General features: G+C 44.1%; 1 protein-coding gene across 1 annotated transcript in view; it reads right to left on the reverse strand.

Annotated features, from left to right (window-relative positions):
• Positions 1-21,796, reverse strand: part of RB1 (RB transcriptional corepressor 1) — a 169,330-nt gene extending 147,534 nt beyond the window's left edge. Inside the window, 3 exon segments of the mRNA XM_077811427.1 lie at positions 8,553-8,668; positions 18,785-18,902; positions 21,573-21,796. Of these exon segments, the coding sequence (XP_077667553.1) occupies positions 8,553-8,668; positions 18,785-18,902; positions 21,573-21,670 (332 nt within the window). The 5' untranslated portion in view covers positions 21,671-21,796.
• Positions 21,797-25,582: the final 3,786 nt, after the last annotated feature.

A 25,582-nucleotide genomic window follows, 5' to 3' on the forward strand; every position in this document is an offset into this window, starting at 1 on the left:
AGACCACAGTCCCTGAACTGCCAGTTAATCCAAATAAGCCCACTCACGCCCGCACATAGGAATCTATTATAAAGGTTTTTGGAGGTAGAGACATGGATTAGGGAAATTTTTCTCCACACCTGAAGTTGCTCTGTCCACCCAATTTGAGAAAGATGATTTCCAGTGGGACTATGATCAACAAGTTGTCAGGACCCTGGTCTCAAACCCCAGTCTCAAATCCAGGCCCACTGGGTTCCTGAGAAGCAGTCTTGGCCATCATGCCACACCAATTCAAATTATCAATGAATTCACAGACTTGAGTAGGTCAGCTTCCAGAATTTCACAACCAGCTTCCTGATTGGCTGGTAACCAATACAAACTCCCTACTTCCTTTCTGGCCTTGTCTCAGCAACAAGCCATTACCCACTAGCTGCTCCTTGGATCCTGTTTGACCCTGTCTTGCCACCCCACCTGATCCTGCCTTGCTGCCTCACGCAACCCCACCAGATACCTCAGTGTACCTTCCCCTTAGATTAGATCTCTTGGCTATCATATCTCTTGTGTAGAGTAAATATAAAAATCAGAATTAAACTTTGCTTGAGTTTGATTAAAGAAGTGTGTTATAAAGAAAAGGCTTGAAAATAATGAGTTAAGTTCAGAAGGAATGCAGTGGAAAGAATGTCTGGTTCAAAAAAAAAAAAAAAAAAACCGGAGAAGTTTTTAAAAAGAAGTCCTCTGACCGATAGAGGTTACTGCAGATGGTTTTAAATAAGACAGATAATCTGTCTTAGAAGGAGCCAACATGAACCTTGGTACCCCACATACTTCCTTGTTACCTCAAAAGGGTTCTCTCAAAGATTAGGGCCTATGCAAATCCAGGTGCAAACGAAGAACTGTTGGTCAGCGAAGAGATAGGGAGGAAAGGCCTTGGCAAATCTTATCTGGATTAAAACTGGAAATAAAAGTAAACTGTCTCAAATTGCCAATTACTGACTCAGCTAAAAACCAATGACATCACGTGTTTGTTAAAGCATTCAAAAAGTAAACTCTAACAGGGCTCATTGCGAAGACCTGCCTGGCCAAGTTGGAGCCAATCAATATGGGTCTAAGCACTCCTGGGTGTAGTCTATTTGTATCTATCTTTATCAAATAGATCTAAATGTTTCATTATTGTTAGTACAGAATAAATTGATTATTTAGGCTTTTGGGGCATGTTTAGAGCAACTGTATAAATAGTTGCTCTAAACAGTCAGCCTTTAGATTTAATGAAGGAATTATCTTTAAAAAGAATGTTGTGGTAATACCCTGCATGAATAATAATTACAACATCTTGCATGAGCTCTGACTACTTATCTGGACCACTCTTTAACCCACCTAATCCCTGGGCATCACATGTCTGCATGTGGCATCTGCTAGGTAGATATACTGATCTCAACCCCTTTTGCGTGGATCAAAGGTGAAGTGTGGCATACTGTGTGATGTGAGTGTATACTGCAAAGCATACAAGTATGAGACAGTCTCACTGATGTTCTTAGACAGACATGAAATTGACTTACGAGGTCTGTCATTGTTTGACACTGTTGTTGTAGAAGTTAGGCCCTCACTGATCTGAAGTCTAATACTGATGCTCTGAATTCTAAGCTCCAAGTTGGACTTAGTTTTGGTTTCTGACATTGAAACCCAGCAAGGTAAGAAGTTTTAGGATTGTTTGCACCAAGTTAGTCACCTGTTCTCCTTGAATTAGCCATTCAGCTTCATGGTGATGAAAACTGTTGGAGCTATGAAGAGGACAAAAGGAAGGACTCCATTCTGATAGCATGATGTTCCTACCATGAATTTCAGGTATTTTCTGTGAGCTGGACATAAGGAAATGTGAAAATAGGCATCTGGCAAGTCAAAAGCTGCAAACCAGTCCACAGGATCCAGTAAACTGATTGTAGAAACTGAGGTTGAAGGTGGTGAGGTGATGTAAAAGAATGAGTCTCCAACCCAGTCTTCTTTGTGAACAAAGTGGGAGTGGGAACAAAAAGGACCCTGCCTCTGAACTCCAGCGGCACTTTCTCCACTACTCCCACTTGAAAAGAGTCTACCTCCTGCTTCAACAGTCTCCTGTGAAAAGGGCTCCTGAAGACGAATCTGGGCAGAGGGGAAGGTGGCTAGAAGGGACTGAAACTGGATGGATAGTCCTTGTTTATGATCAAGGACCCCGTGGTTCATGGTAATTATACCCCAAGCTTCTTGAAAATGGAAGACAGTTGCCATGGTAGAACAAAAAAGATCCTGTGATGTGCCAACCAAATTCCCAATGTTGGTGTCAAATGTGATGCCCATTCAAAGCTCCAGACTCAGGAGGCAGCAGACTGTTGCCTCCAGTGAAATATCTGCCTCTTCCTCAGTGGCTTGGAAGATCTTCGATGGCTGACCATAACACTTGAAATACAGCTGTTGTGTTGTCTGCTTTCTTTTTTGGGGTTGGGAGAGTGCCCCAAGGAATGCAAAGTTGCCCTGGAATCTTTCAGGGTATGATGTGTCTCATCAGTACCACTGCTGAAGAGCTTGTAGCTCTGAAATGGGAAGCCCTTGTTGTTGCTTGGGCTTTCCTAGGGATTCCTGCAGACTGAAGCCACAACAGTCTTCTTCTGGCAATTGTGTGCACTGCCTTGTCAGATGTGTCCAGTTCAGCCTGCAAGGATATTCTAGCAGTCAATTGGACCTCAGCCAGGAGGGCTTTGAATTCTTCTTGATACTCCTTGAGTAGCTTATCCACAAAGTTAGTTTGTCCTAGTTGAAGAAATCACTGAGAGCAGAGCTTGGTAGTTTGCAACCCACATTTGGAGGCTAGCAGATAAACAGACCTTCCAGCCAAAAAGATCCATTTTTTGAGACTCCTCTTCTCTGGGGGTGGATTTCAAAGAACCTTGCTGCTTTGTCCTCTAGACAAAACCAGAAAAAGCCAGGGGAAAGACGGTTGATAAAAATATTCAAACCCCTTTGCAAGGACTTATTTTTTGTCCAGTCTCAGAGTTGGAGTCAATGCAGATGTGTGTCATGTTTTGACAGGTTCCAGCAGACCATCATTTATCAGCACAACTAATCTCCCTGGAGTTGCAGACTAAACCATGTCCAAGAATGTGTGTTTCTCTTGTACGGTCTCAAAGGGAATATCTAAGATTCTGCCATTTGTTTTATCAAGTCTTAGAAAACTGCAAATTCATCTGCACCATCTCCCACAAAGAAGAGATCAGGGTGGACAAAAATCAAGACTGTTTTCCTCAAAAAACATTTTAAAAAAATTTTAATAAAAGAAAAAGATATCTAAAGAGTTTTAATCAAGCTATATCTTTGAACTATGTCTCATCATGGAATAGGGATTATAAATTCTGTAGTATGAGACAATATATTCATGTAATGTTTAAGAAAAGTTTTCTAAATGAGTTCCAATAGTTCATGGATTAGGGACCCAATCTTATGGGGTTCCACAGGCTTCTCTATAGATTATTTAGCCTTTAATCTTTCTATCTACCTAATAGGACTCAGTGTTCAGTCTAGAAGATACCATCAGAAATGCTTAGTTTGTTTTGCAGTTCTCAAACTGTGGCTGTGTCTCCAGAGGTAACATGCTTGTTAACAGCAAAAATGTTTGTAAATATACAGAGGTGAGAAATAACAGACCTCAACTCTGTTGTCCCTCTGCAAATTTGTGTACACAAAGTCAATCCCTTACCTCTCTCTAAAAGTACAAAGTTTCAAAAAGTTCAATGAATAGAAGATGGTTGGGGGCGGAATAGATGTAGACAAGGAGAAGAAGTCTGGAGATAAATGTAAGAAGCGAAGGACATAATATTTTAACAAAACAAGCATGTTTGCTGTTGAAGAAAAAATCCAGAATACTTAACGCTGTTGTTTTAGTTAAACAAAATTTAAATGTCTGTCTGGAGATGTTCTCCTCCTAATACAGTAGGACAAGATAATCCTCCAAAAATTAATGATTAACCTGTTGAACTGGAGATAGTTCACCTCCCAATGACTTCACAAATATCTGCTTCAATTACCTTTGGTAAATGAAATAACCAAACAATCATTCGTTTTCTGACATAGCTGTAAAACTAATCTGAAAAGTTTTCAAAATAAATCACAGTTTAAAAGTGTATAGTGTGTACCTTCTAAAAATGAAATCTACATTTATCTGTGTTGTGAAGAATATGTAATAAGGTTATAACAGCCAACAAGAATGCACTTTTATGTAGAAAACCATGATTAAAATGAGTCTCCCTGACTAGTGATTTAAATCAAATCCACCCTGGAAGAGATTAGTAAAGCCAGGACTGGGTGCTCCTACTCTGGAGAAAGTTGTTCCTCTCGACTCTCTTCTTTTTGCCCCTGCAGCAGCCATGGATGAAAGATATTCTGTGGAGACTGACTGTGTTACCTCTTCAGAGAAGGAGACCTAGGACACAAAGGAGGATGCTGGCTTCCTGGAATAGGGCTGAATATGCCAGGGAGCCCAATATTGCCAGGGCATATATGGGTAATGCTATTGAAGATGCCCTGGGGAATATCAGATGGGATATCTTTGTATGGTCCTGATCTCTTTATAACTTCCTTCATTGACTGTTCCCCGAAATCTCTCCCCAACTTCTACTGAGCTACCCCGTGGTGAGATGGAGGACAAGTGGGAGATGATTCCCTGCTGAGTTAAGAGGAAGAGAAGAAAAAGAAGTGTCCCCTCTCTAGAGGAAGAGACAGTTGTATCAGGAGTACCCTGCCTGCAAACCAAGGACTGTGATATAGTACACCTCTTTGGCCAGATGTGGCTATTCTAAAGCAGTGGTTTTCAAACTTTTAGGCTGTGTATGTTGTCTTGTAGGCTGAAATAATGTTGTCTACTGTGTACCCTCATCTGAGATAGGGTCATAGTATGCCTATGATTTCATTATCAAATCTTACTAAATAAAATGCATTGTCTGCCATTACAGGACTTTTCTCACATACCCCCGATGAGAGCTCGCATAACCTAGCGATATTTACACCCCAGTTTGAAAACCACTGTTCTAAAAGTAAAGGGTTTTGTATTGGCCTCCCTAAGCCTCTCTCCAGTAAAAGTGACTTTGGTACCTGAACCACAGACAGATCACTCAGTACTGTGTATTGCTTTTGTGCCAAGGAGGTCTGTACCAACATCTCGGGTTCAGTGAAGTATTCTGTACTTCAGATGGGTGATGGGTACCACCATCAACAAGTACCTAGTAGGTGGGGAGGTACTGGATACAGAGGTACTTGGTGCCTGGGTAGGACTGTGGGGCCATGTGGTCCTTCGGCGGAGATGGTACCACTTGAGCTACCTTAGACTCTAGTACTTAAGTACTAGAATAGGTCTTTTCAGTCTTACGACTCTTCGTTGACTGAGCCAGGAGTGAGTCATGGTGACTTCTGTCTCCTGCTAGGTGTTGAGGAAGGTAATCTGCATCCTGGCTAGTCTTTGGTCATGCTCCTTCCTGCTGCAGTGACAACTATACCAACGTAATAGTGGATGAGGCCTCTGATGGGAAGTGGCTCTGAACAGATTCATCTCTCACTAGGTCACTTCTTTCAGATGGCAACTTGAAAAGCAGCATTACAAGTTAATGACTTCCAGCGACATGGAATGAATCAAAACTGACCCTTGGGAGAAGGATCTTAAAGCAGTTCACTAGATATTCTATGGTTTGGATGTCTTCTCCAAACTCGTATATCAGGCCATCCTTCGTTTTCCATTAGTGTAGTAAACGACTGCAATGCCTGTATGATGTTCTAATGTGGTTTGCTATGATTCATATCATATGATGCATGCTTTAGCCAGGTGACCATGCCTTGTTTCTTGACCCTGCTTATTTCCTCACAGCCTCCACACTGCGATTTGATGACAGTCCTGAATTTTTGTGTGTTTTGGCTGCTAACCAAACACGGACTTAAGGTGGCAATTCAGGGGGAAATGGAGATCTTCATAACTCTGCAAGTCTGAGTTCATTTACTGTGCAGTCGTACTCTCATATTATTGCTGGCTGAATCTCTTCGGAAGCATGTTGGCAAGATATGCACAAGGACAGGAAACCACACTGACCACACAGGTTGACTTCAGCACTCCTGTGACAATTCTCATAGCAGTATTCAATTGCATATTAACTTTAATATGTACAGTACCTGCCCGTACTGCATGGAATATTCAGCTGCCGAGGAGACGAAGGCCAAGATGCCCATCTGCAAGGTGAGTGTCTTCTCCGCAAGCAGTCCATGTCAAATATTGGCACTATCTGAGGCTATGATCCAGAACCACTCCGAGGTATCTTGCAGTACTGGGGTGCTGAACAAGGTGGACTGATCTTCTGGTTGAGGTCTTGCTGAAGATCTCCATTTGAGGAGGCCTGCATCAACTTCTGCAGCAGGAGTTTCAGCATTGCCTTCCTCCCTGTCTGGATGCAGTTGGAGAAAACACACAACATCCTGGAATGTGTCCTTCCCCCAAGATATATGTTCGTTGGTATAGCAGGGCCACATGAGGAACAGGTATTAAACCCTAGTGATTTAGCTTCTACTAGTGTCCTAGGTCCCTGTGGGGAGTGGAGAGTAGAAGCTTTGTTTGTTAGCCTAGACAAGTTACTTAAAAAAAAAAAACACACATAAAAGCCAGTGAGCATAAGGAACTCTAAACAAACTTTGAATTATACATTATACTAATTCTAACAAGTTAAGCTAAATCACACAAAGAGCAAGAAAAGCAGACACTGCCAAGGACTCTGTCTTGCAGCCACAGGCAGTAAGAAAAACTGAAGGGCAGGAGAGACCCCATTCCATCCTTTATGCCCTCGGGTGGAGGGCATAAGAGCACAGGCATGGACCCAACCGACACTGCTAGCCAAAAATAATCCCTTTTTGTGCACATCATGAGTGGAATCTGTGTGGACAATTACCCAGAGAAGAACTAAAGTTAGGGGTTTTATTGTTTGGTTGGGTTTTTTTAAAGTATTTCTCCATGTGGTCCAAAATATTTCAACTCAAGACAGGGACACAGGATTGTCAAGGTTCCTTCCCCACTCTGAACTTTAGGGTACAGATGTGGGGACCTGCATGAAAACCTCCTAAGCTTACTTTTACCATCTTAGGTTAAAACTTCCCCAAGGTACAAAATTCTTTTACCCTTGGATTTCCACTGCCACCACCAAACTTTATCTGGGTTTACTGGGAAACGTAGTTTGGACACGTCTTTTCCCCCCCCCAAAATCCTCCCAACCCTTGCACCCCACTTCCTGGGGAAGGTTTGGTAAAAATCCTCACCAATTTGAATAGGTGATCACAGACCCAAACCCTTGGATCTTAGAACAATGAAAAAGCATTCAGTTTTCTTACAAGACGACTTTTAATAGAAGTAAAGGAATCACCTCTGTAAAGTCAGGATGGTAGATACCTTACAGGGTAATTAGATTCAAAACATAGAGAATCCCTCTAGGCAAAACCTTAAGTTACAAAAAAGACACACAGACAGGAATATTCATTCTATTCAGCACAGCTATTTTCTCAACCATTTCAAGAAATCATAATATAACACATACCTAGCTAGATTACTTACTAAATTCTAAGACTCCATTCCTGTTCTGTCTCCGGCAAAAGCATCACACAGACAGACACAGACCTTTTGTTTTTCTCCCTCCTCCCAGCTTTTGAAAGTATCTTGTCTCCTCATTGGTCATTTTGGTCAGATGCCAGCGAGGTTACCTTTAGCTTCTTAACCCTTTACAGGTGAGAGGATTTTTCCTCTGGCCAGGAGGGATTTTAAAAGGGGTTTACCCTTCCCTTTATATTTATGACAAGGATGGTTACAGTATTTATAAGAAAAATGCTAATATATTTCCCCTTGATTTTAGTCATATTATAGACTTTCTGTAAAAGATGACTATGGACCTCAAGAGAGCAAAACTAAGTAAAATGCTCCAAAGTGCAAGAACAATTCACTAGTCTAGTAATACATACACATGCTCTGCCTATGGAAAAGTTATTTATTAGACAGATTTATTACAATCTAGTTCATCCACCAAAAGACAATCTTGCAAACTCTACAGTTATCTATAGGATAGATTAAAATAATTTTTTGCTTTTATCTTAATTCCATAAGTCACAGGTCCTAAAGAAGTTAGCAGGGGTTCAAATACAATTGAAGATTTGTTGAGGAGTCATAGTACCAATGCCACTGTTCACCTATCCTCTGCTGTAAAGCAGGTAGAAAAGTGCAGAGTTTAAACTGATGCTGGATCATTAAAGATGAGCAGTGTGTTGGGAAGCTGTTGAAAGTTTAAATGAGATTTTTCAGATTTATGCATTTAAAATTTGAACTTAACTTTTTTTGTGAAAAGGGGAGAACTAGAGGTTCAGTGTAGCTCATGCCTGGATCAAAATGATACACCTTTGCATGGCTGCCCTTGTTTGGAACTCATATACACACAGGCTCGGGTTGATTAAAAACAATAATCTTGGTAATCTTACCCAAAAAATGTTGCCTGCCCCCTGTTTATCACAGGCATTTAAAATCACGCAAAACCTACCTCATACCTATACTTTTCAGAAGCTCCGTAAAAGTGAATGTCATCTCATCCAAGTCAACTGCTGCAATAAAGATACAGATCCCCCACATGTCCTTTTTCTTTTCACTATAACCCACCTAGTGGAAGAGAGAACACAGTTTTAGCTTGCTTTTTGAGTTATCACCTGAGTATTATATACAGAACACTAATCTGTTAAACAGAAATCCCACAAAACACCCAAAGCTATGATTTCTAATTACTTGACAAGTCAAGAGTTCCAAATATTTACATCTTCTAGATGAAAGTGCAAAGACATTCCAATACTCATTCCTGCAATGCAAGCTTGATTTCACCGGTAAACTTCAAAATACCCTTAGAATGGGAATGATTATGTTTCCACTGAAAAACACAGTGATGTGCTTCAGTTGTGCATAAGCAATACATTCTCATTAAGGCATATGTGTACTGTAAGTGCCTCAACCTTTGAAGACAAGGCAGATTACAGCTTTCAGGACCAGACATAATCACCTTAAAAAAAAAAAGTCTTAAAAAAGGCTGGTACAAATTCACAAATGAAGGAAAATGTACAATTAGACGTGTGTGGGATGAGGGTCCCCAATGTTATTTTGCAGCCAATTCTGCTTAGTAGTTGGATGTTTAAAACCTTAATTTTTTTTTGGCAATGCTCATACTCAGTACAGTTTCTTGGGATCTGCCTACTGTCCACTGGATGTTCCTGAATAGTCTTCCCATTGTACTTTTTATTAGCCTCACTGACAAATTCTCAAGTCATTCCCTATGCAACATAACTCCCGGTGACAAGCAACAAACCTGAAGAAGCAGTGCCAACTAAATTCAATGTTTGTTAAAAGAAAAGGAGTACTTGTGGCACCTTAGAGACTAACAAATTTATTTGAGCATAAGCTTTTGTGAGCTACAGCTCACTTCATCGGATGCATTCAATGGAAAATTCAGTGGGGAGATTTATATACATAGAGAACATGAAACAATGGGTGTTACCATACACACTGTAACGAGAGTGATCACTTAAGGTGAGCTATTACAGCAGGAGAGCGTGGGGGCAGGGGGGAGGAAAACTTTTGCAGTGATAATCAAGGTGGGCCGTTTCCAGCAGTTGACAAGAACGTCTGAGGAACAGGGGGGGGTTGAGGGGGGGGAATAAACATGGGGAAATAGTTTTACTTTGTGTAATGACCCATCCACTCCCAGTCTTTATTCAAGCCTAAGTTAATTGTGTCCAGTTTCCAAATTAATTCCAATTCAGCAGTTTCTCGTTGGAATCTGTTTTTGAAGTTTTTTTGTTGAAGAATTGCAACTTACTGTAAACTCATTTTAAGGAGAGAAACTCTTGGATAATTTTAATTGCTATCCCTTATTTAGGTTTTATTGTTATTTAGTGAAGATGGCTCCCTATATGGAGAAAATCCTTACTAAATTAGTGTACCAGAAAGAAAGTCATATGGAGTCTAAAATAGGCGGTTTTGGAATGGAAATAAATAGCATCTCTTTCTCCTTGTTGGCTCTTTCCCACTGCTCCTAGTAACTGACAGATGGACTATCATGAAGTGGGATCACTGTCACTGTTCTCCCCACACAGTTTTGCAGGCTATTAAGGCACTTAAATAGCAGACAAAAAGCTTTGGGTACTCTGCCTCATGAGTAAGGCTAAGATTATGTCATGGTTATTTTTAGTAAAAGTCATAGACAGGTCATGGGCAATAAAAATATTCACGGAAGCCATGACCTCTCTCTGACTTTTGCTGCTGCAGCTCCAGTTTCCCCCACCACTTGAGAGCTGTGGGGTTGCCCCTCCACCCTCAGCGGCTAGGAGCAGCAGCGTGACCATATTTCCAAAAAAGAAAAAGGGACATCCCAGCCACTCACCTGAGGCATCCCCCTCTCCCAATGTGAGGCTGTTGTCTGTTGCTGGAACCCTGAGGAGCGCCCCCTTAAGAGTCTGTCACCTGTTGCTGGAATCCTGCCAGGGCCACATTGGCTGTCAGCTCCAGAGTCCCGCAGCCCCTGGAGCTGAAGCAGAGAATGTCAGGGAGGTCTCTGGAAGTCACAGACTCAGTGACTTCCATGACCCGTGACATAAACGTAGCCTTACTCATGAGTTTCCAGACTAGTGAATCAGATAAGAGTGAGAAAGTAACTGACAATTTGAACACTGACAATTTGGATAATACTGAACATTTATCTAGTCATTTAGAGTTAAGGAGAGTAAAACCAGGAAAAAAAATAAACCAAAAGCAGTAATTTACGATTTTATCGCATCAAAGAAAGTACGGAGGAAGTTGAAACTACAGAGAATGAGGAATCTCCTTGAAACTGGGTAGTACTATATCTGATCCAGTACACATGGACAAGTTCTAGAAGGTAGATGGCAAAATACCTAAACTTAGATCAAGCCAGTAAATCCACTCAAACTTTATACAATTACTTCTTTTGTAGTCTGACTGCAACGAAGTTTTTATTAAAAATAAACATCTATTTCAAAATGTGCACGCTTCCAGCTGTCTCAAGACAAGCCCAGATAAGAAGACAGTAAACTAAAACTAGCAATGAAATAAAATTGGGGTATGAGCTATCATACTTTTAAAGTGGCCTCATCACCATTTAAAGGAAAATTTGGATTATCTTACCTAGTAATAAGCAAGTTAGAGAACTGTCTAGAGAGACAAGGTGGGTGAGGTAATATCTTTTATTGGTCCAACTTCTGCTGGTGAAAGAGACAAGCTTTCGAGCTACACTGAGCTCTTCTTCAGGTCTGGGAAAGGTACTAAGAGTGTCTCAGCTAAATACAAGATTGAACAGATAGTACATATTCTATGCTAAGAAACCATTCAAGGTGAAGTGACCCATTAGCACTTCTGTAGTCGTGGGACAAAAAAAGGGGTTTAGTGGGTCACAGATTGTAATATGCCATATATCCAGTGTCTTTATTACGACCATGATTTTTAGTGTCTAGCATAGCTATGAATTTAAGCTTCCTAGAGGAGAAAGGAAATTGGATGGAATTATTGGTGATTTGAGGAAGGGGAATAAGAAGGTAGAATCCTATATTAATGATAACACAGGAGTGGGTGGGGTTGGAAACTGTTAAGGGGTTTAGTTTGCTGGAATGGAGAAACTAGAAAGTGAACAGAATATGTAAGATTCTCTATTTTTCAGTTTTCATATTAGGCTTTATTAATGGGCTGTTTCTCACTAGTTGAAATTTGGAAGCTACCGATCAATGTTTCAAATGGATGATTAGCGCTCAGTGATTACCAGCGTATGAATTTATGTCTAAGGCTATGTCTACAAGAGTTTACAGCGGCACAGCTGTACAGATGCAGCTGCACCACTGTAAAATCTCTCATATAGCCACTCTATGTCGACAGTAGAGCGCTCTCCCATTGATATAATTAAACCATCCCCAAGGAGTGGTGGTAGCTATGTGAGCAAGAAAAGCTGTCCCGCCAACATAGCGCTGTGCATACTATCACTTATGCCAACGAAACTTATGTCACTTGGGGGCATGGGGTGTTTTTCATACCCCTGAGCGACATAAGTTTTGCTGACATAAGTGGTAGTGTAGACATGCCTAAGTGTGACTACCATTAAAAGAAAACAGTAGGAAAAACAGTGGAATGGACTAAAATAATGAAGGTAAATTCTTCTGAATTCTTCACTATGGTTATGTTTTAAGTAGCTAGACTGAAGCAAGAATCCTTTCTAGAAGTGCAGAAAATGCGTTCTCAAAAATCAAATATGCCACTGAATTATGTTAGTAGGGTGAAAGATGAACAGACATATCTGATGATTCTGCAAATAAAACAGTGTCATCAATAAGTAACTACAGTGATAATTTAAGTTCCTGTTCCAGACCTTCCAGCAGCTATCTGTTCAACATCATCTTGACTCAGGAAGAGTCTCTACCCGTCTTGATGTCCACAGGTCAGTTGAATTCAGAGTTTCATCAATCCTTACAAGACCTACACTCCTGTTCGGTCACCTCAATTATTTTTAGTCCATTCAGACAGGTTTGGTTGCAATGATAAAACTTTACAGGTTAGGTCATGAAATAATATCAGTATTGAAAGACAGATATAAAGACCTAATTAATTAGACAGACTTGAGAGATGTGTTTTACCTGAAGTATTTTAGCTTTTCATTTTTGGCCATCTTTGTCTCGATTTCTCATTAAATCTAACACCTTCACAACTCGTAGAAAGTCAGGCAGTAACTCACTGATGCCACATATCTAGCTACTGAGATTCCTAGTGATTGAATCTCCCCTCACAACAGGATGTCTACAACCATAACCTACTCCTAGGGTGACTTCAGTGAGTAACGGATTATGAGACTTCTCCACCTCTAGCAGAAGGTGGGTTTGTCCTACTGACCTAAGGAAGTCTGTCCATCTGTTTGACCATGGTCCCCGCCGATCATAAAAACAAAATTATTTTAACAGAGGGTGGGGCAGCCAATCGTGAGGTGGACCTGCTGTACAATATCCTACATAATGTCTAGAATTGTCCTTCTGCACCGCTGGCATCAAGATACTGTGCTTCTGCTTGGAGAGTCACAAACTAAACCAAGTAGTTGTATGTTTTCCTCATTATGCAATAGACTGATTATTGTCCACCTGGACTAGTATGCTACTAGTATTCTACCTGCATAGTTAAACTAGAGCTTTTACTCTGACAGGTTCTCTTTATTTAGAAGCTGGGGCTTACTTTAAGTTGATTTTCTTAACTTTAGCCCATTAATGATTGTGAAACCTACTCCAAGAGTAATTCCCATTTTCTCTAGACTCTTATACCCGTGAGTGCCTCTGTCTGGAGTCTCTGTGATTGTGCCTCTTGATAGCATTATGTTACTGGTACAAAGCACAAGGAATTTATTACTAAGGGACAGACAGCTGCTCTTACCTATATATACCTCACTTACTTCGAAAACTCAGATTTAAGATTAGTTTTGAGCATTCACAGTCAAAATCACTTATAGCCCTAAAAATTATTTAATACCTTTATAAAAATCCTGCTACATGGCTATCCTTCATTGAATGCTCACCAATAGAAAAGCCAAGGTATTGGTAAGCAAATCAGTAAAATGCTTATTTACTTTTGACTATGTAGTAAGAATTGTGCCTGCATGGTGTATATTGAAGAGATTATTCTTTCAGTTCATACCATCTTAATATGCTGCTCTCTCAAGACTAAAGTGTTTATTCATGTCAAAATAACTAGATAAATGTAGACTTTTTTTTCCCCTCTACTTACTTCATGCATTTGAGATTGCAGTAAAAAAATGCAAGTTTTTGTCTAATCTCTTTTCTTTGGTTTATTACTATTAAGGAAGAAACAAACCAATAGTTAATCAGAAATCCTCCACCATTCCTAAATGTTTCCTTGAAAATGCCAGTTAGCCCGTTCCTTTGGATTCCTTCTTGGAATGTGAAATATAATGAAGTTGGCATTAAGTCTGAAGAGGTTATTAAAGTGTAAGACCAAACACTTTTGTTTATAGTTGTCATGGGGCAAACAACATTTAACTTTCAAGGGCACAGAATATTTTTCTACTCTTTTTAAGAATGTTTCTATTTTACAGGAAACTCGCAATACAAGGGAAGTCCTAAGAAGGCTCACATATAATACTGAAATTCTTTGTTATTTTCTATTGCAAACAAAAATTCATTTTTCATTTGGATTCTTATTTAGAACTATTGCTACTTAAATGCTTGAATCTAATAAAATTTATTATTATGATTGTTTCTGTTTTACCCACACTGAAGGCTGAATCCTGCAGCTGTGATAGGGGCAGTGTGTGGGGGGGGAGTGGATTACTCCCCCTTTATGCTCCTGGATCCTATCTCCAGTTGAGAATGAGGCTCCTGGTGCAAACTAGGAAAGTCAGAGGCCTATTCCAAGTTGAACTGGCTGGCAAAGTCTTCCAAGGGGCCACTCTACCAGCCAGGAATCTACCTGGTATAAGCTGTGCTCAGAACACTGTCTTTTCTCTGAAGCACCCTTAATGCTGGACCAGAGAGATGAGGCACTTCTGCTGCCTCTTTGATATACTGCCACACAGATTCCTCTTTTGAAGGGGAGTCCATAACTGGCTGTTTAATCAGACTTTATCTTGCTTGAGTAAACCAGTTGTAATAGGAGACTAGGGTCTACCCCTGAAAATTAATGAAATTTGAGCTATGATAATCATGTATAGTCAATGGAGATATTAGTGAAGGAGTATCACTGGGGTATCACCCCGTGAATATCTGTGTGTGGAGGGTTGAAGTTGGTGACCTCCATGGCACCATTCCTTCAGAATCTGCAGAGTTTCCTTCTGTACTTGTCAGCACCAATGGAACCCCTATTACTGGGGATCCCAAAGCAACCACTCCCAAAAGTAGACCAGGCAATATGATTCCATGGACAGCCATGCTGGCAGGGAGTACAGGATGGCTCTAAAGGGTCCTAGAGCCAGCGGAGAGGGGCACAGCCTCTACGAGTATATCCCTGTGCCTCTGCCAGATTCCTTAAGGTCTGATGGGTTTAGGTTCTGAATCCCCAACTTTGTCTGTGTCACAGCAAGCCCCGATGGAGGATTTGAGGGGGAAGTCTGAGAGGAGAAATCTGACAGGTCGTTTCTCCCTCCCTCTGGGCCAATCCAGTGGGCTTTCCAATAGGAAGGCACAATCTAGCTCGTAAGAATGTCCACACTGGACCAGAACACCGGTCGATCTAGCCAAGCATTATATTTCTGACAGTGGTCAGTACCACATGCTTCAGAGGAAGAGGTAAAGTCTCCACAATGTATAATTATGCAGTACCATGTCTAGGAGTGAAATTTTGTCCTAACCTAGTGGTTGGTTTATGCCCTGGAGAATGAGGGCTTGTACTCCCTAAATGCTTTTATCCTAGCCAGTTTAACTGTAGATAGAATTATTATTCATATAAATGTCTAGTGTTTTTTTGAATCTTATTAAGACCTTGGACACAGGAAAGGTACATCTACATTGTAGCTGGAGGTGTAATTTCCACCTCACGTAGATACACATGTGCTAACCTTAGTCAAGCAAGAGGATTGTACTCAGGTGGCAAGCCTGTGCCATGCAGGTGTTTATATCAATGTTATTGTTTCACCTAGTATAGACTCTGGAACAATATTTTATAACCAGAAACTTAGTTTTTAGACGTTTGTCTTCTACAAAGTCTGGATCTCATATTGAAAGACTAAATCTTCTCCACTTAACTAGATAAACCAAGGACAAAAAAAACTTTTGTCTTTTCCACTTGATATTTGTGGTTCTTAAGTATGAGCAGAGGAACTGCTTAAGACTTCAATCCTGGCAATAAAAAAAGCAGTCTCAGACTTTGCTGGGAGAGGGATTTTTATTTTAAGCTGCTAAATGTTAACAAAGTAAGACTGATTTTTAATTACGTCAGGGTTGTAAAATTTGACATGAATAGTGAAAACACTAGTCAAATAGAACAGAAAGGCCCAGGGACATCACCCTGTATGAAGCCCACCTAGTTTCTGAACTCCTCACCACTATGAAGGAAAAGGCGTTAACATTTCTACCAGGATGTTGTCCCTGGACCCTACACAGCAGCTTCTAGAAAAGAGAAGCTACTGACATGTATGTGAACTTTAGAGAGCTTCTTCCCCCTGCCCACCTAGACTAAAAACAGTCTCTGTTACTCCATCCTTATAGCCAAAAGAACTTTTTTGATAAATGGTTTCAATACCCGCCTCCACTCATAGAGGTCTGTGACGTCAGTTTTAAGATCAAAACTCTCAATCTATTCAAACTACATGCTACTCTCTGGAAAAATGGATTTACCAGATCTCCAGTGGAAAATAGCCATGGTAATTTTAGAAAGTACATTAAGTCAATACCTTGGACCAGCAGAATTTAATTCTGGCTCTCAGAGCTGTATGGTTTTTAACTCCTACTTAGGAAAGCCGGAAGACAGGCACTATGAATGAAAGGGCCTCCTCAGCCATGACTAGACACAGCACCAATATTAACTTGTAATGAAATCTGAAAAGCTGTGTTAAAAAAAAAAGTAATTTGTTTTTATTAGTACTATTCATACTGTTTTTATTTTTATCAGGACTACTCTTCCTGTTCTTATCCCCTACCTAGGCCCTCACAGACTATGGTTGAGAAAAAAAGTCACAAGACAGAAGTGATAAAATAATTGACTCAGTATTATAATGCTGATAAGTAGTAATTGGTGGTCTGGAGAGTTGACTGGTCACATAGTCCTGGTTTAACTACCATTTACAGTAAATATGAATTTTTTTTTTAAATCAGTACATTTATTTAACTACACAGAACAAAAATGAGGTTATGCAAGTTAATTTATACAGATGTGTACACACAGAAACCTTTGTACTTTCTGATCTTGATATAAACCTGCATCATAGAATCATAGAATCATAGAATATCAGGGTTGGAAGGGACCCTTGAAGGTCATCTAGTCCAACCCCCTGCTCGAAGCAGGACCAATTCCCAGTTAAATCATCCCAGCCAGGGCTTTGTCAAGCCTGACCTTAAAAACCTCTAAGGAAAGAGATTCTACCACCTCCCTAGGTAATGCATTCCAGTGTTTCACCACCCTCTTAGTGAAAAAGTTTTTCCCAATATCCAATCTAAACCTCCCCCACTGCAACTTGAGACCATTACTCCTCGTTCTGTCATCTGCTACCATTGAGAACAGTCTAGAGCCATCCTCTTTGGAACCCCCTTTCAGGTAGTTGAAAGCAGCTATCAAATCCCCCCTCATTCTTCTCTTCTGCAGGCTAAACAATCCCAGCTCCCTCAGCCTCTCCTCATAAGTCATGTGTTCTAGACCCCTAATCATTTTTGTTGCCCTTCGCTGGACTCTCTCCAATTTATCCACATCCTTCTTGTACTGTGGGGCCCAAAACTGGACACAGTACTCCAGATGAGGCCTCACCAATGTCGAATAGAGGGGAACGATCACGTCCCTCGATCTGCTCACTATGCCCCTACTTATACATCCCAAAATGCCATTGGCCTTCTTGGCAACAAGGGCACACTGCTGACTCATATCCAGCTTCTCGTCCACTGTCACCCCTAGGTCCTTTTCCGCAGAACTGCTGCCTAGCCATTCGGTCCCTAGTCTGTAGCGGTGCATTGGATTCTTCCGTCCTAAGTGCAGGACCCTGCACTTATCCTTATTGAACCTCATCAGATTTCTTTTGGCCCAATCCTCCAATTTGTCTAGGTCCTTCTGTATCCTATCCCTCCCCTCCAGCGTATCTACCATTCCTCCCAGTTTAGTATCATCCGCAAATTTGCTGAGAGTGCAATCCACACCATCCTCCAGATCATTTATGAAGATATTGAACAAAACCGGCCGCAGGACCGACCCTTGGGGCACTCCACTTGACACCGGCTGCCAACTAGACATGGAGCCATTGATCACTACCCGTTGAGCCCGACAATCTAGCCAGCTTTCTACCCACCTTATAGTGCATTCATCCAGCCCATACTTCCTTAACTTGCTGACAAGAATACTGTGGGAGACCGTGTCAAAAGCTTTGCTAAAGTCAAGAAACAATACATCCACTGCTTTCCCTTCATCCACAGAACCAGTAATCTCATCATAGAAGGCAATTAGATTAGTCAGGCATGACCTTCCCTTGGTGAATCCATGCTGGCTGTTCCTGATCACTTTCCTCTCATGCAAGTGCATCAGGATTGATTCTTTGAGGACCTGCTCCATGATTTTTCCAGGGACTGAGGTGAGGCTGACTGGCCTGTAGTTCCCAGGATCCTCCTTCTTCCCTTTTTTAAAGATTGGCACTACATTAGCCTTTTTCCAGTCATCCGGGACTTCCCCAGTTCGCCACGAGTTTTCAAAGATAATGGCCAATGGCTCTGCAATCACAGCCGCCAATTCCTTCAGCACTCTCGGATGCAACTCGTCCGGCCCCATGGACTTGTGCACGTCCAGCTTTTCTAAATAGTCCCTAACCACCTCTATCTCCACAGAGGGCTGGCCATCTCTTCCCCATTTTGTGATGCCCAGCGCAGCAGTCTGGGAGCTGAATGATAGCACTGTAGCATTTCATTTTAAAATAATTTGAAATTTTTATTCATTTCTTTCTTGGGTGGGCTAAGGCAACACGTTAGGCTAAGCACAGCTACAGAGCTCAGTATTTGGAATCAAATATTATTGTGAGAATTAACTATACCAAGTACTCACTAGAGTTCCATCAGCAGATGACACTTTTTCATAGGTCTTCCAAGCATTTGCTCTTACAATATCTGATACTCGTAGAGTGTCACAAAGTGCAACAAAGTCAGTTTCTCCAAACTCAAGCCTAGGAGAGAGGGTGAAAAAGACTATTAGTCTGGTCTATACGTAACAAGTTAGTTTAAACGCAAATTTATCTCTGACATGGTTACGAAGTATAAAACATTAGATATCATCTGACACATCATTAGATACAAAGCCCATTCTGTTGAGCATCCTGCAAAAAAGCTGGAAAAGTTACCTTGTACATGAAGATAATATTTAGAAGTTTTAATGTACCACAATACCTACATAACTCAAACCTGGAAGTCGCTTATAACTGGAGAATTGCACAGATACAGAATTTGTATCGACATCTGACCCGCAAACATAGCCCTCAGATATAAAGCAGATATCCGCAGATTTTCAGGGCTCTACCTATAACACCAAAACCCCAGGAATGGGTTGAAGGAAGGTCATAGCCTAAAACTAGTAACTAACGTGCATCCCATGAAGTGAGCTGTAGCTCACGAAAGCTTATGCTCAAATAAATTGGTTAGTCTCTAAGGTGCCACAAGTACTCCTTTTCTTTTTGCAAATACAGACTAACACGGCTGCTACTCTGAAACTAGTAACTAACAGTGCACCACGATTGGAATAGCCCTAACAAAAAGTCAGAATTAAGACCCAGGAACTGGCCTTTCATTAGAACTTCTAATCTAATCCTAAAATTCTAGATACATGTACATCAGCTACCTGTAGCAGAGAGAGAAGCAAATCCTTCTGTCTTTTTAAAAAGTCTATACTCCTCCTCTCCCTCCAATACAACTGGAAGGTGAGCCGGTGTAGCATGAAAAACTATCTTAATTTGCTACTTAGGGTGTACTGAGCATGCTCAGTAACATCTGATGAAGTCACTGCCCTTCCTTGGCATCAGATTCTGCAGACTGCTTTTTACAGGGGTTAAAAAGGGGCAAATTGGAGGAGGCGGGTGGCCAGGGTGTGAGCAGGGGGTGGAAACTGACTGGGAGGGGGGTTCAAGCAGCTGGAGGCAGGGTTAGGATGAGGGCTGAACAGCAAATCAAGGATGGGGAATAGGAGCCGGTGTTAAGCCCACCAGTGAGGTGCTGCCAGAGGGCAATAGAGGGCAAAACCCTGGCACAGGCAGGGGCAGAGGGGGTAACAGTTACTCTGGTGGACTGAGACAAACGTTTGCAAAAATGGGGGAGAAGGGGTTGTCAGAGGGTCCTTTTTATTTTCCAGAGGACAGTAAGTCTCAACATGAGCATCCCAGGGCTGGGTTCTTAAAGGCACAGGTATCCCAATGCCTAGTCATTGCAGCTCCTCTGTCTGATGTAACCCTACTGAGGTGCTGAAGGACACCTGAGTCAGTGAAACATTTTACCCCCCTCAGAAACAAAGAATCCCTTATCAGTGTATATGACCGCATAAAGTCTCATAGCAGTTCACAAATTTGTCCTATCTGCTGCTGGGATTCTCTGAATTACTCTTAGCAGCTCATCATTTACCTTTGTTATTGTGCAAATGCATGTCATTGTGCTATTTAATTTATATTTTAATAACAAATACTCATTGAAAATATGTATAAGTAAGTACTTGCTAGTAGTTTTAGCATTGACATCTGCATTTCTAGTATTGCATTATGATTTTTACTGTGATTTCTAATTTGGAATTTTTCATTCTAACTTTTTCTTCTGTACCGGGAAAGACGAGAGGTAGCAAATTAGGACAAGTCAGCAAATAAGAACAAACTTACACATCAGTAACTACTACTTGTTAGGTTTCAGAGTAGCAGCCATGTTAGTCTGTATCCATAAAAAGAAAGGGCATACTTGTGGCACCTTAGAGACTAACAAATTTATTAGAGCATAAGTTCTCATGAGCTACAGATGAAGTGAGCTGTAGCTCACAAAAGCTTATGCTCTAATAAATTTGTTGGTCTCTAAGGTGCCACGAGTATGCCCTTTCTTTTTACTATTTGTTACAATTTGCTATCCATGTTCCAGTAGCAGATTTGGTCAGATAATAGTTTAATATCAATAACTGCTACTGGTGGCAAATTACACCAGATAGCAGGGTTGGGTTTTTTGTTTACTTGTTTGTTTTTACAATACCTTAGATATCAGTAACTACTGATGGTAGCAAATTAAGACAGATAGTTTTTCACACTACCCCGGCCAGGGCTGTCCTTTGGACATTTGGGGGCTGAAGAGCTGGAAGTGATCAGGAACCCAGGTAGGACCCAGCCTTACATTCTGGGTTTGCACTGCCGGAATCTTTTAGTTGTTAACAGGTCAACACTAAGGTTACATCAGCATGAATTACTTAAACACTTCCTCACTACAGGTGCCTCCAGTCAGAGCCAGGTCTTCAGCGGTTACAGTTCACTACGGCGAGCTGGGGCGTTTAGCTGGCCACAGCTGACGCGGCCAGCCCCAGCGAGGCTAAGGAGGACACGGTCCGTTTGACGGACAGCGGCGAGCGCGGAGTTTATACAGCCAGGGCCACCTCTGCCCAGGGGCGCTGAGCACCGCCTCAGCCATCACGCCCAGGACACCCAAGCTTCCGCGTCTGCCCGAGCGGAGCTGTCCTCACCCAGGACGTGCCCGGAGCAGCGAGAGGAAGGGGCGGCGCCACGGGTGCTAGAGCCCCAGACAGGCAGCGGGACGCCGAGGATCCCGGGCGAGGAAGCGGCGGAGGAGGCGCCGGGCCGGGAGAGGGGAGCTGCGACTCTCACCTGGCGGCGGCAGGCGGAGGCGTGCCGCAGTCCGGGCTGGCTCGCTGGCCCTTGGCAGCGGCGGCTGCTCCCCCCTTCCGGGGGGGCTTGGGCGGCATGTCGGGCGCGCGCTCGAGCGCGCGGAGCCGCTACAACCGTTGGGTCAGAAGTTTAAATGTCCACCGAGGCGGGGAGAAGGGAAACGGACAAACCGGTTCCCCGTCACAGCTCAAACCGCGGGAAAACGTCACGTCCGCCCCGCCCACAGGGCGGAGCGGAGCGTCACTTCCCAGCCCTCGCTCGCTGCAGAGCAGGGGGGAGAGAGAGCGTATTCCAAAGAGGGCGGAGCCTGAGTACAAAAAGGAGGCTGAGAACCCGGAAAAGGAATTCGGAGTCTTGGCAACAGAGGCTGCAGCTCGAGCCGTTCAGCCAATAAGCTCCCCCGTTTCTCCTAGCCAATAGAGGAGCTGCTGCCGCCTCTCTGTACTCTGGGTGTCCCAGCAGGTGGAGTAGCTGCCTGACCTTGAGCCCGGCCACTAACTGGGGGCCCCCAGCCTGGGGCCCCGCCTTCCCTCAGCCGCTTCCCAGCCCCGCTCCAAGCCCTCCCGCAAGACCCCTCCCCACGCGCCGCTCTTTGCCCTCCCCCAGGCAGCTGCGTGGCAGCCGAGCCAAACAGCCGGTCAGGAGCGCCTCCCGACAGCGGGCTGGCGGCGCTGCTGAACAGCTGATCGGTGAGGCCGCCGAACCAGTGGCGAATTTAGAGTTCGTGGGGCTCTGTTCTCAGCTTCGTTTTGGGGGGCCCCCGCGGGGACCCAGCCAAGAAAAAAAACATTCTCTCTTATCTTCCCCCATCCCCGTTTTTCATTGTTTTTTTCCTTCATCCTCCGCCTATATTATAAGCGATAGCAAGTAAATGAAAATAAAGGGAGGTACCTGGAATGTTTTTGTAGTCTTAACTTTTTTTTCCAAAGACCACTTGAAAGTTGCTGAGAGTCTCGGCCGACTTAATGGTCTTTCCATATCTGGTTTGTACCGTTACCTAACTATGGTAAAGTGCTTTGGATAAGAGTGCTTTATTAAAAAAACGTAAATAAACATTGCGGTCTGGCCAGGAGTTTGGGTGTGTGAGGGGGCTCTGGGTTGGGATGTGGGGTCTGGCTAGGAGCTAGGGTGCGGGAGGGGGCTCAGGGCTGGGGCAGAGGGTTGGGGTGTGGAGCACTTACCTGGGGCAGCTTCTGTTTGGTGCGAGGGGTGCAGGTGGGGATGGGGGGGTGCAGGAGCTCCCATTTGGTGCTCAGGGTGGGGATGGGGGGGTGCAGGAGTCAGGGTGGGGGGCTGAGGGTGTGAGCCAGGTGTGTGGGGGCCACCCCTGCCCTGAGCAGCTCAGGGCTATGGTATGTGTGTGTAGGGGGCAGTGCGCAGGGGTGGGGAGAGATCGGTGTTGGGACAGTCCCAGTCGCTTACCTGTCCCACCACTGCTCCTGTCCACTGCCAAAGGGAGCTTCTGTGGTAGCAGCAGCACGTGAGAGCTGAGCGCCCCTGGCCTGCCACGCCCTTTCCCTGACTTTTTTCCGGGGGCCGCCAGCAGCAGTGCATGCCAAGGACTGCACCTGCTCTGCCCAGCATCCAGAGGAGCAGAGCAACAGGACAGGTGCCCCACCAGGGAAGCATGCACGCCGCCCCTATGGCGTGCCCCCGCCCGCCCCTCACCTGGCTGCCTGCTGTGACACGTGGGGCCCCCAGCGCCAGCCTATAGGAGGAGTACTGGGAGCCAGCAGGAGCCCGGCTCACTAGCTGGGGGAGCGCACCGCACCTCTAGCACGGCTCTTAAATGGCTCCCTCCCTGCTCTTCACCACAGCTTCTGCCCCCACAGGTGGTGCTGGACAGTGCTGGGCTGCCTGGCCTTGGGGCCCCTTGTAGCTGGGGGGGGCTCCATGCCAGGGCACTGTGTGTTTCATTGTAAATCTGCCTCTGCACCGAACAGCTGTGGCTGGTGGAAGCTTAGCACCCACTATGTTTTTCTATGGGTGCTTGAGCCCCAGAGCACACGGAATCAGCTCCTATGATTGTGATCATCTAGTCCAGTGGTTCTCAATCGGGGGTCTGGGGCCCCATAGGGGGCCTCTAGCAGGTTTCAGGGGGACCTCCAAGAAGGGCCAACATTAGACTCTGTGTGGCCCAGGGCAGAGCACTGAAGTCCCACCACATGGGGCTAAAGCCCAGGTCCCTGAGCCCCGCCACCTGGGACTGAAGCTGAAGCCTGAGCAATGTAGCTTTGTGGGGGGCCCTGTAGCCTGGGGCCCCAGGCAATTGCCCTTGCTAATCCCTAATGCCGGGCCTGGCTTTTATATGCAGAAAACCAGTTATTGTGGCAGAGGTGGGCTGTGGAGTTTTTATAGCATGTTGAAGGGGGGCCTCAGAAAGAAAAACTGCAGGTCGCAACCCAGTATTGGGTCACGGAATGTAAGGCACTGGGTCGTGGCGGCTCTGGTCAGCACCATCGACTGGCCCGTCAAAAGTCCCATCGGTGGTGCTGCCTGGCTAAGGCAGGCTAGTCCCTACCTATTCTGACACCGCGCTGCGCCCCGGCAGTGGCCAGCAGCAGGTCCAGTCCTAGGTTTTGGGGGGGGTCACAGGGCTCTCCATGCTGCCCCCTCCTTGAACACCGGTTCCCAGCCAATGCCAGCTGCGGGAGGGCAGTGCCTGCAGTCGAGAGCCACACGGAGCCGCTTACGCGCCTCCACCTAAGAGCCAGACCTGCTACTGGCCACTTCTGGGGCACAGCACTGTCTGCGGTGCCAGGACAGGCAGGAAGCCTGCCTTAGCACCCCCACTGTGCTGCCTAGCGGAGATGCCCAAGTTAAGCCCGTGCCCCAATCTCCTGCCCCAGCCCTGAGCCTCCCCCCCAAACCCGAAGCCCCTTCCTGCACCCAAAATGCCTCATCCCTGATCCCACCCCAGAGCCTGCACCCCCAGTGCAGAGTCCTGACCCTCCTGACCTTCTCATGCACCCCAACCTCCTGCCCAGTCCTGAGCCCTCCCAAACCTGGAGCCTCCTCCTGCACCCCAAACCCTCATTCCCAGCCCCACCCCAGAGCCTGCACCCAGAGCCCTGACCCCCTCCTGCAGCCAAACCCCCTGCCCCAGTCCAGAGCCCCTTCCCACACCCTGAACCCCTCATTCTCAGCCCCACCCTGCAGCCCTCACCACTGCACCCCAATCCTCTGCCCCAGCCCTGAGCCCCTCCCACACTCCAAACCCTGCATCCCCACCTCTGTTGGGTCACAGGCATCAACAATTTTCTTCAACTGGGTTGCCAGAAAAAAAGTTTGAAAACCACTACTCTAAGCAAATGGGAGAGCGCTCTCCTGTCAGCTTAATAACTCCACCTCCACAAGAGGCGGTAGCTATGCCAGTGGGAGAAGTTCTCCTGCCAACAGAGCACTGTCTGCACAGGGTAGCGGTGGTGGTAAGGTCAGTATAACTACGTCGTCAGGGGTATGGACTTTTCACAACTCTGAGCGATGTAGTTATACCAAAGTAAGTGTGTAGTGTAGACCTGGCCTAAGTGAAGACATTTCCATATCTAGGTCGACACAAGGCAGCTTATCTTGACCTAACCCTATAGTGCAGACCAGGCCATAGAGAAGCAAAGGAATGCAAAGTAATAAATAACAGTAGAACCTCAGTTACAAACACCTCAGGAATGGAGGTTGTTCGTAACTCTGAACAAAACGTTATGGTTGTTCTTTCAAAAGTTTTCAACTCAACATTGACTTAATACAGCTCTGAAACTTTACCATGCAGAAGAAGAATACTGCTCTCCCTTTATTTTTTTAGTCGTTTACATTTAACACAGTACTGTACTGTATTTGCTTTTTTTTTGGTTTCTGCTGCTGCCTGATTGTGTACTTCTGGTTCCAAATAAGGTATGTGGTTGACTGGTCAGTTCGTAACTCTGAGGTTCTACTGGATTTTATATAGAACAACATAACTAAAATAAAGGCAATAAAACAATGTGTTAATTCAG

The sequence above is a fragment of the Eretmochelys imbricata genome, chromosome 1 (genome assembly GCF_965152235.1).
Source record: "Eretmochelys imbricata isolate rEreImb1 chromosome 1, rEreImb1.hap1, whole genome shotgun sequence".
Classification (NCBI taxonomy): Eukaryota; Metazoa; Chordata; order Testudines; family Cheloniidae; genus Eretmochelys; species Eretmochelys imbricata.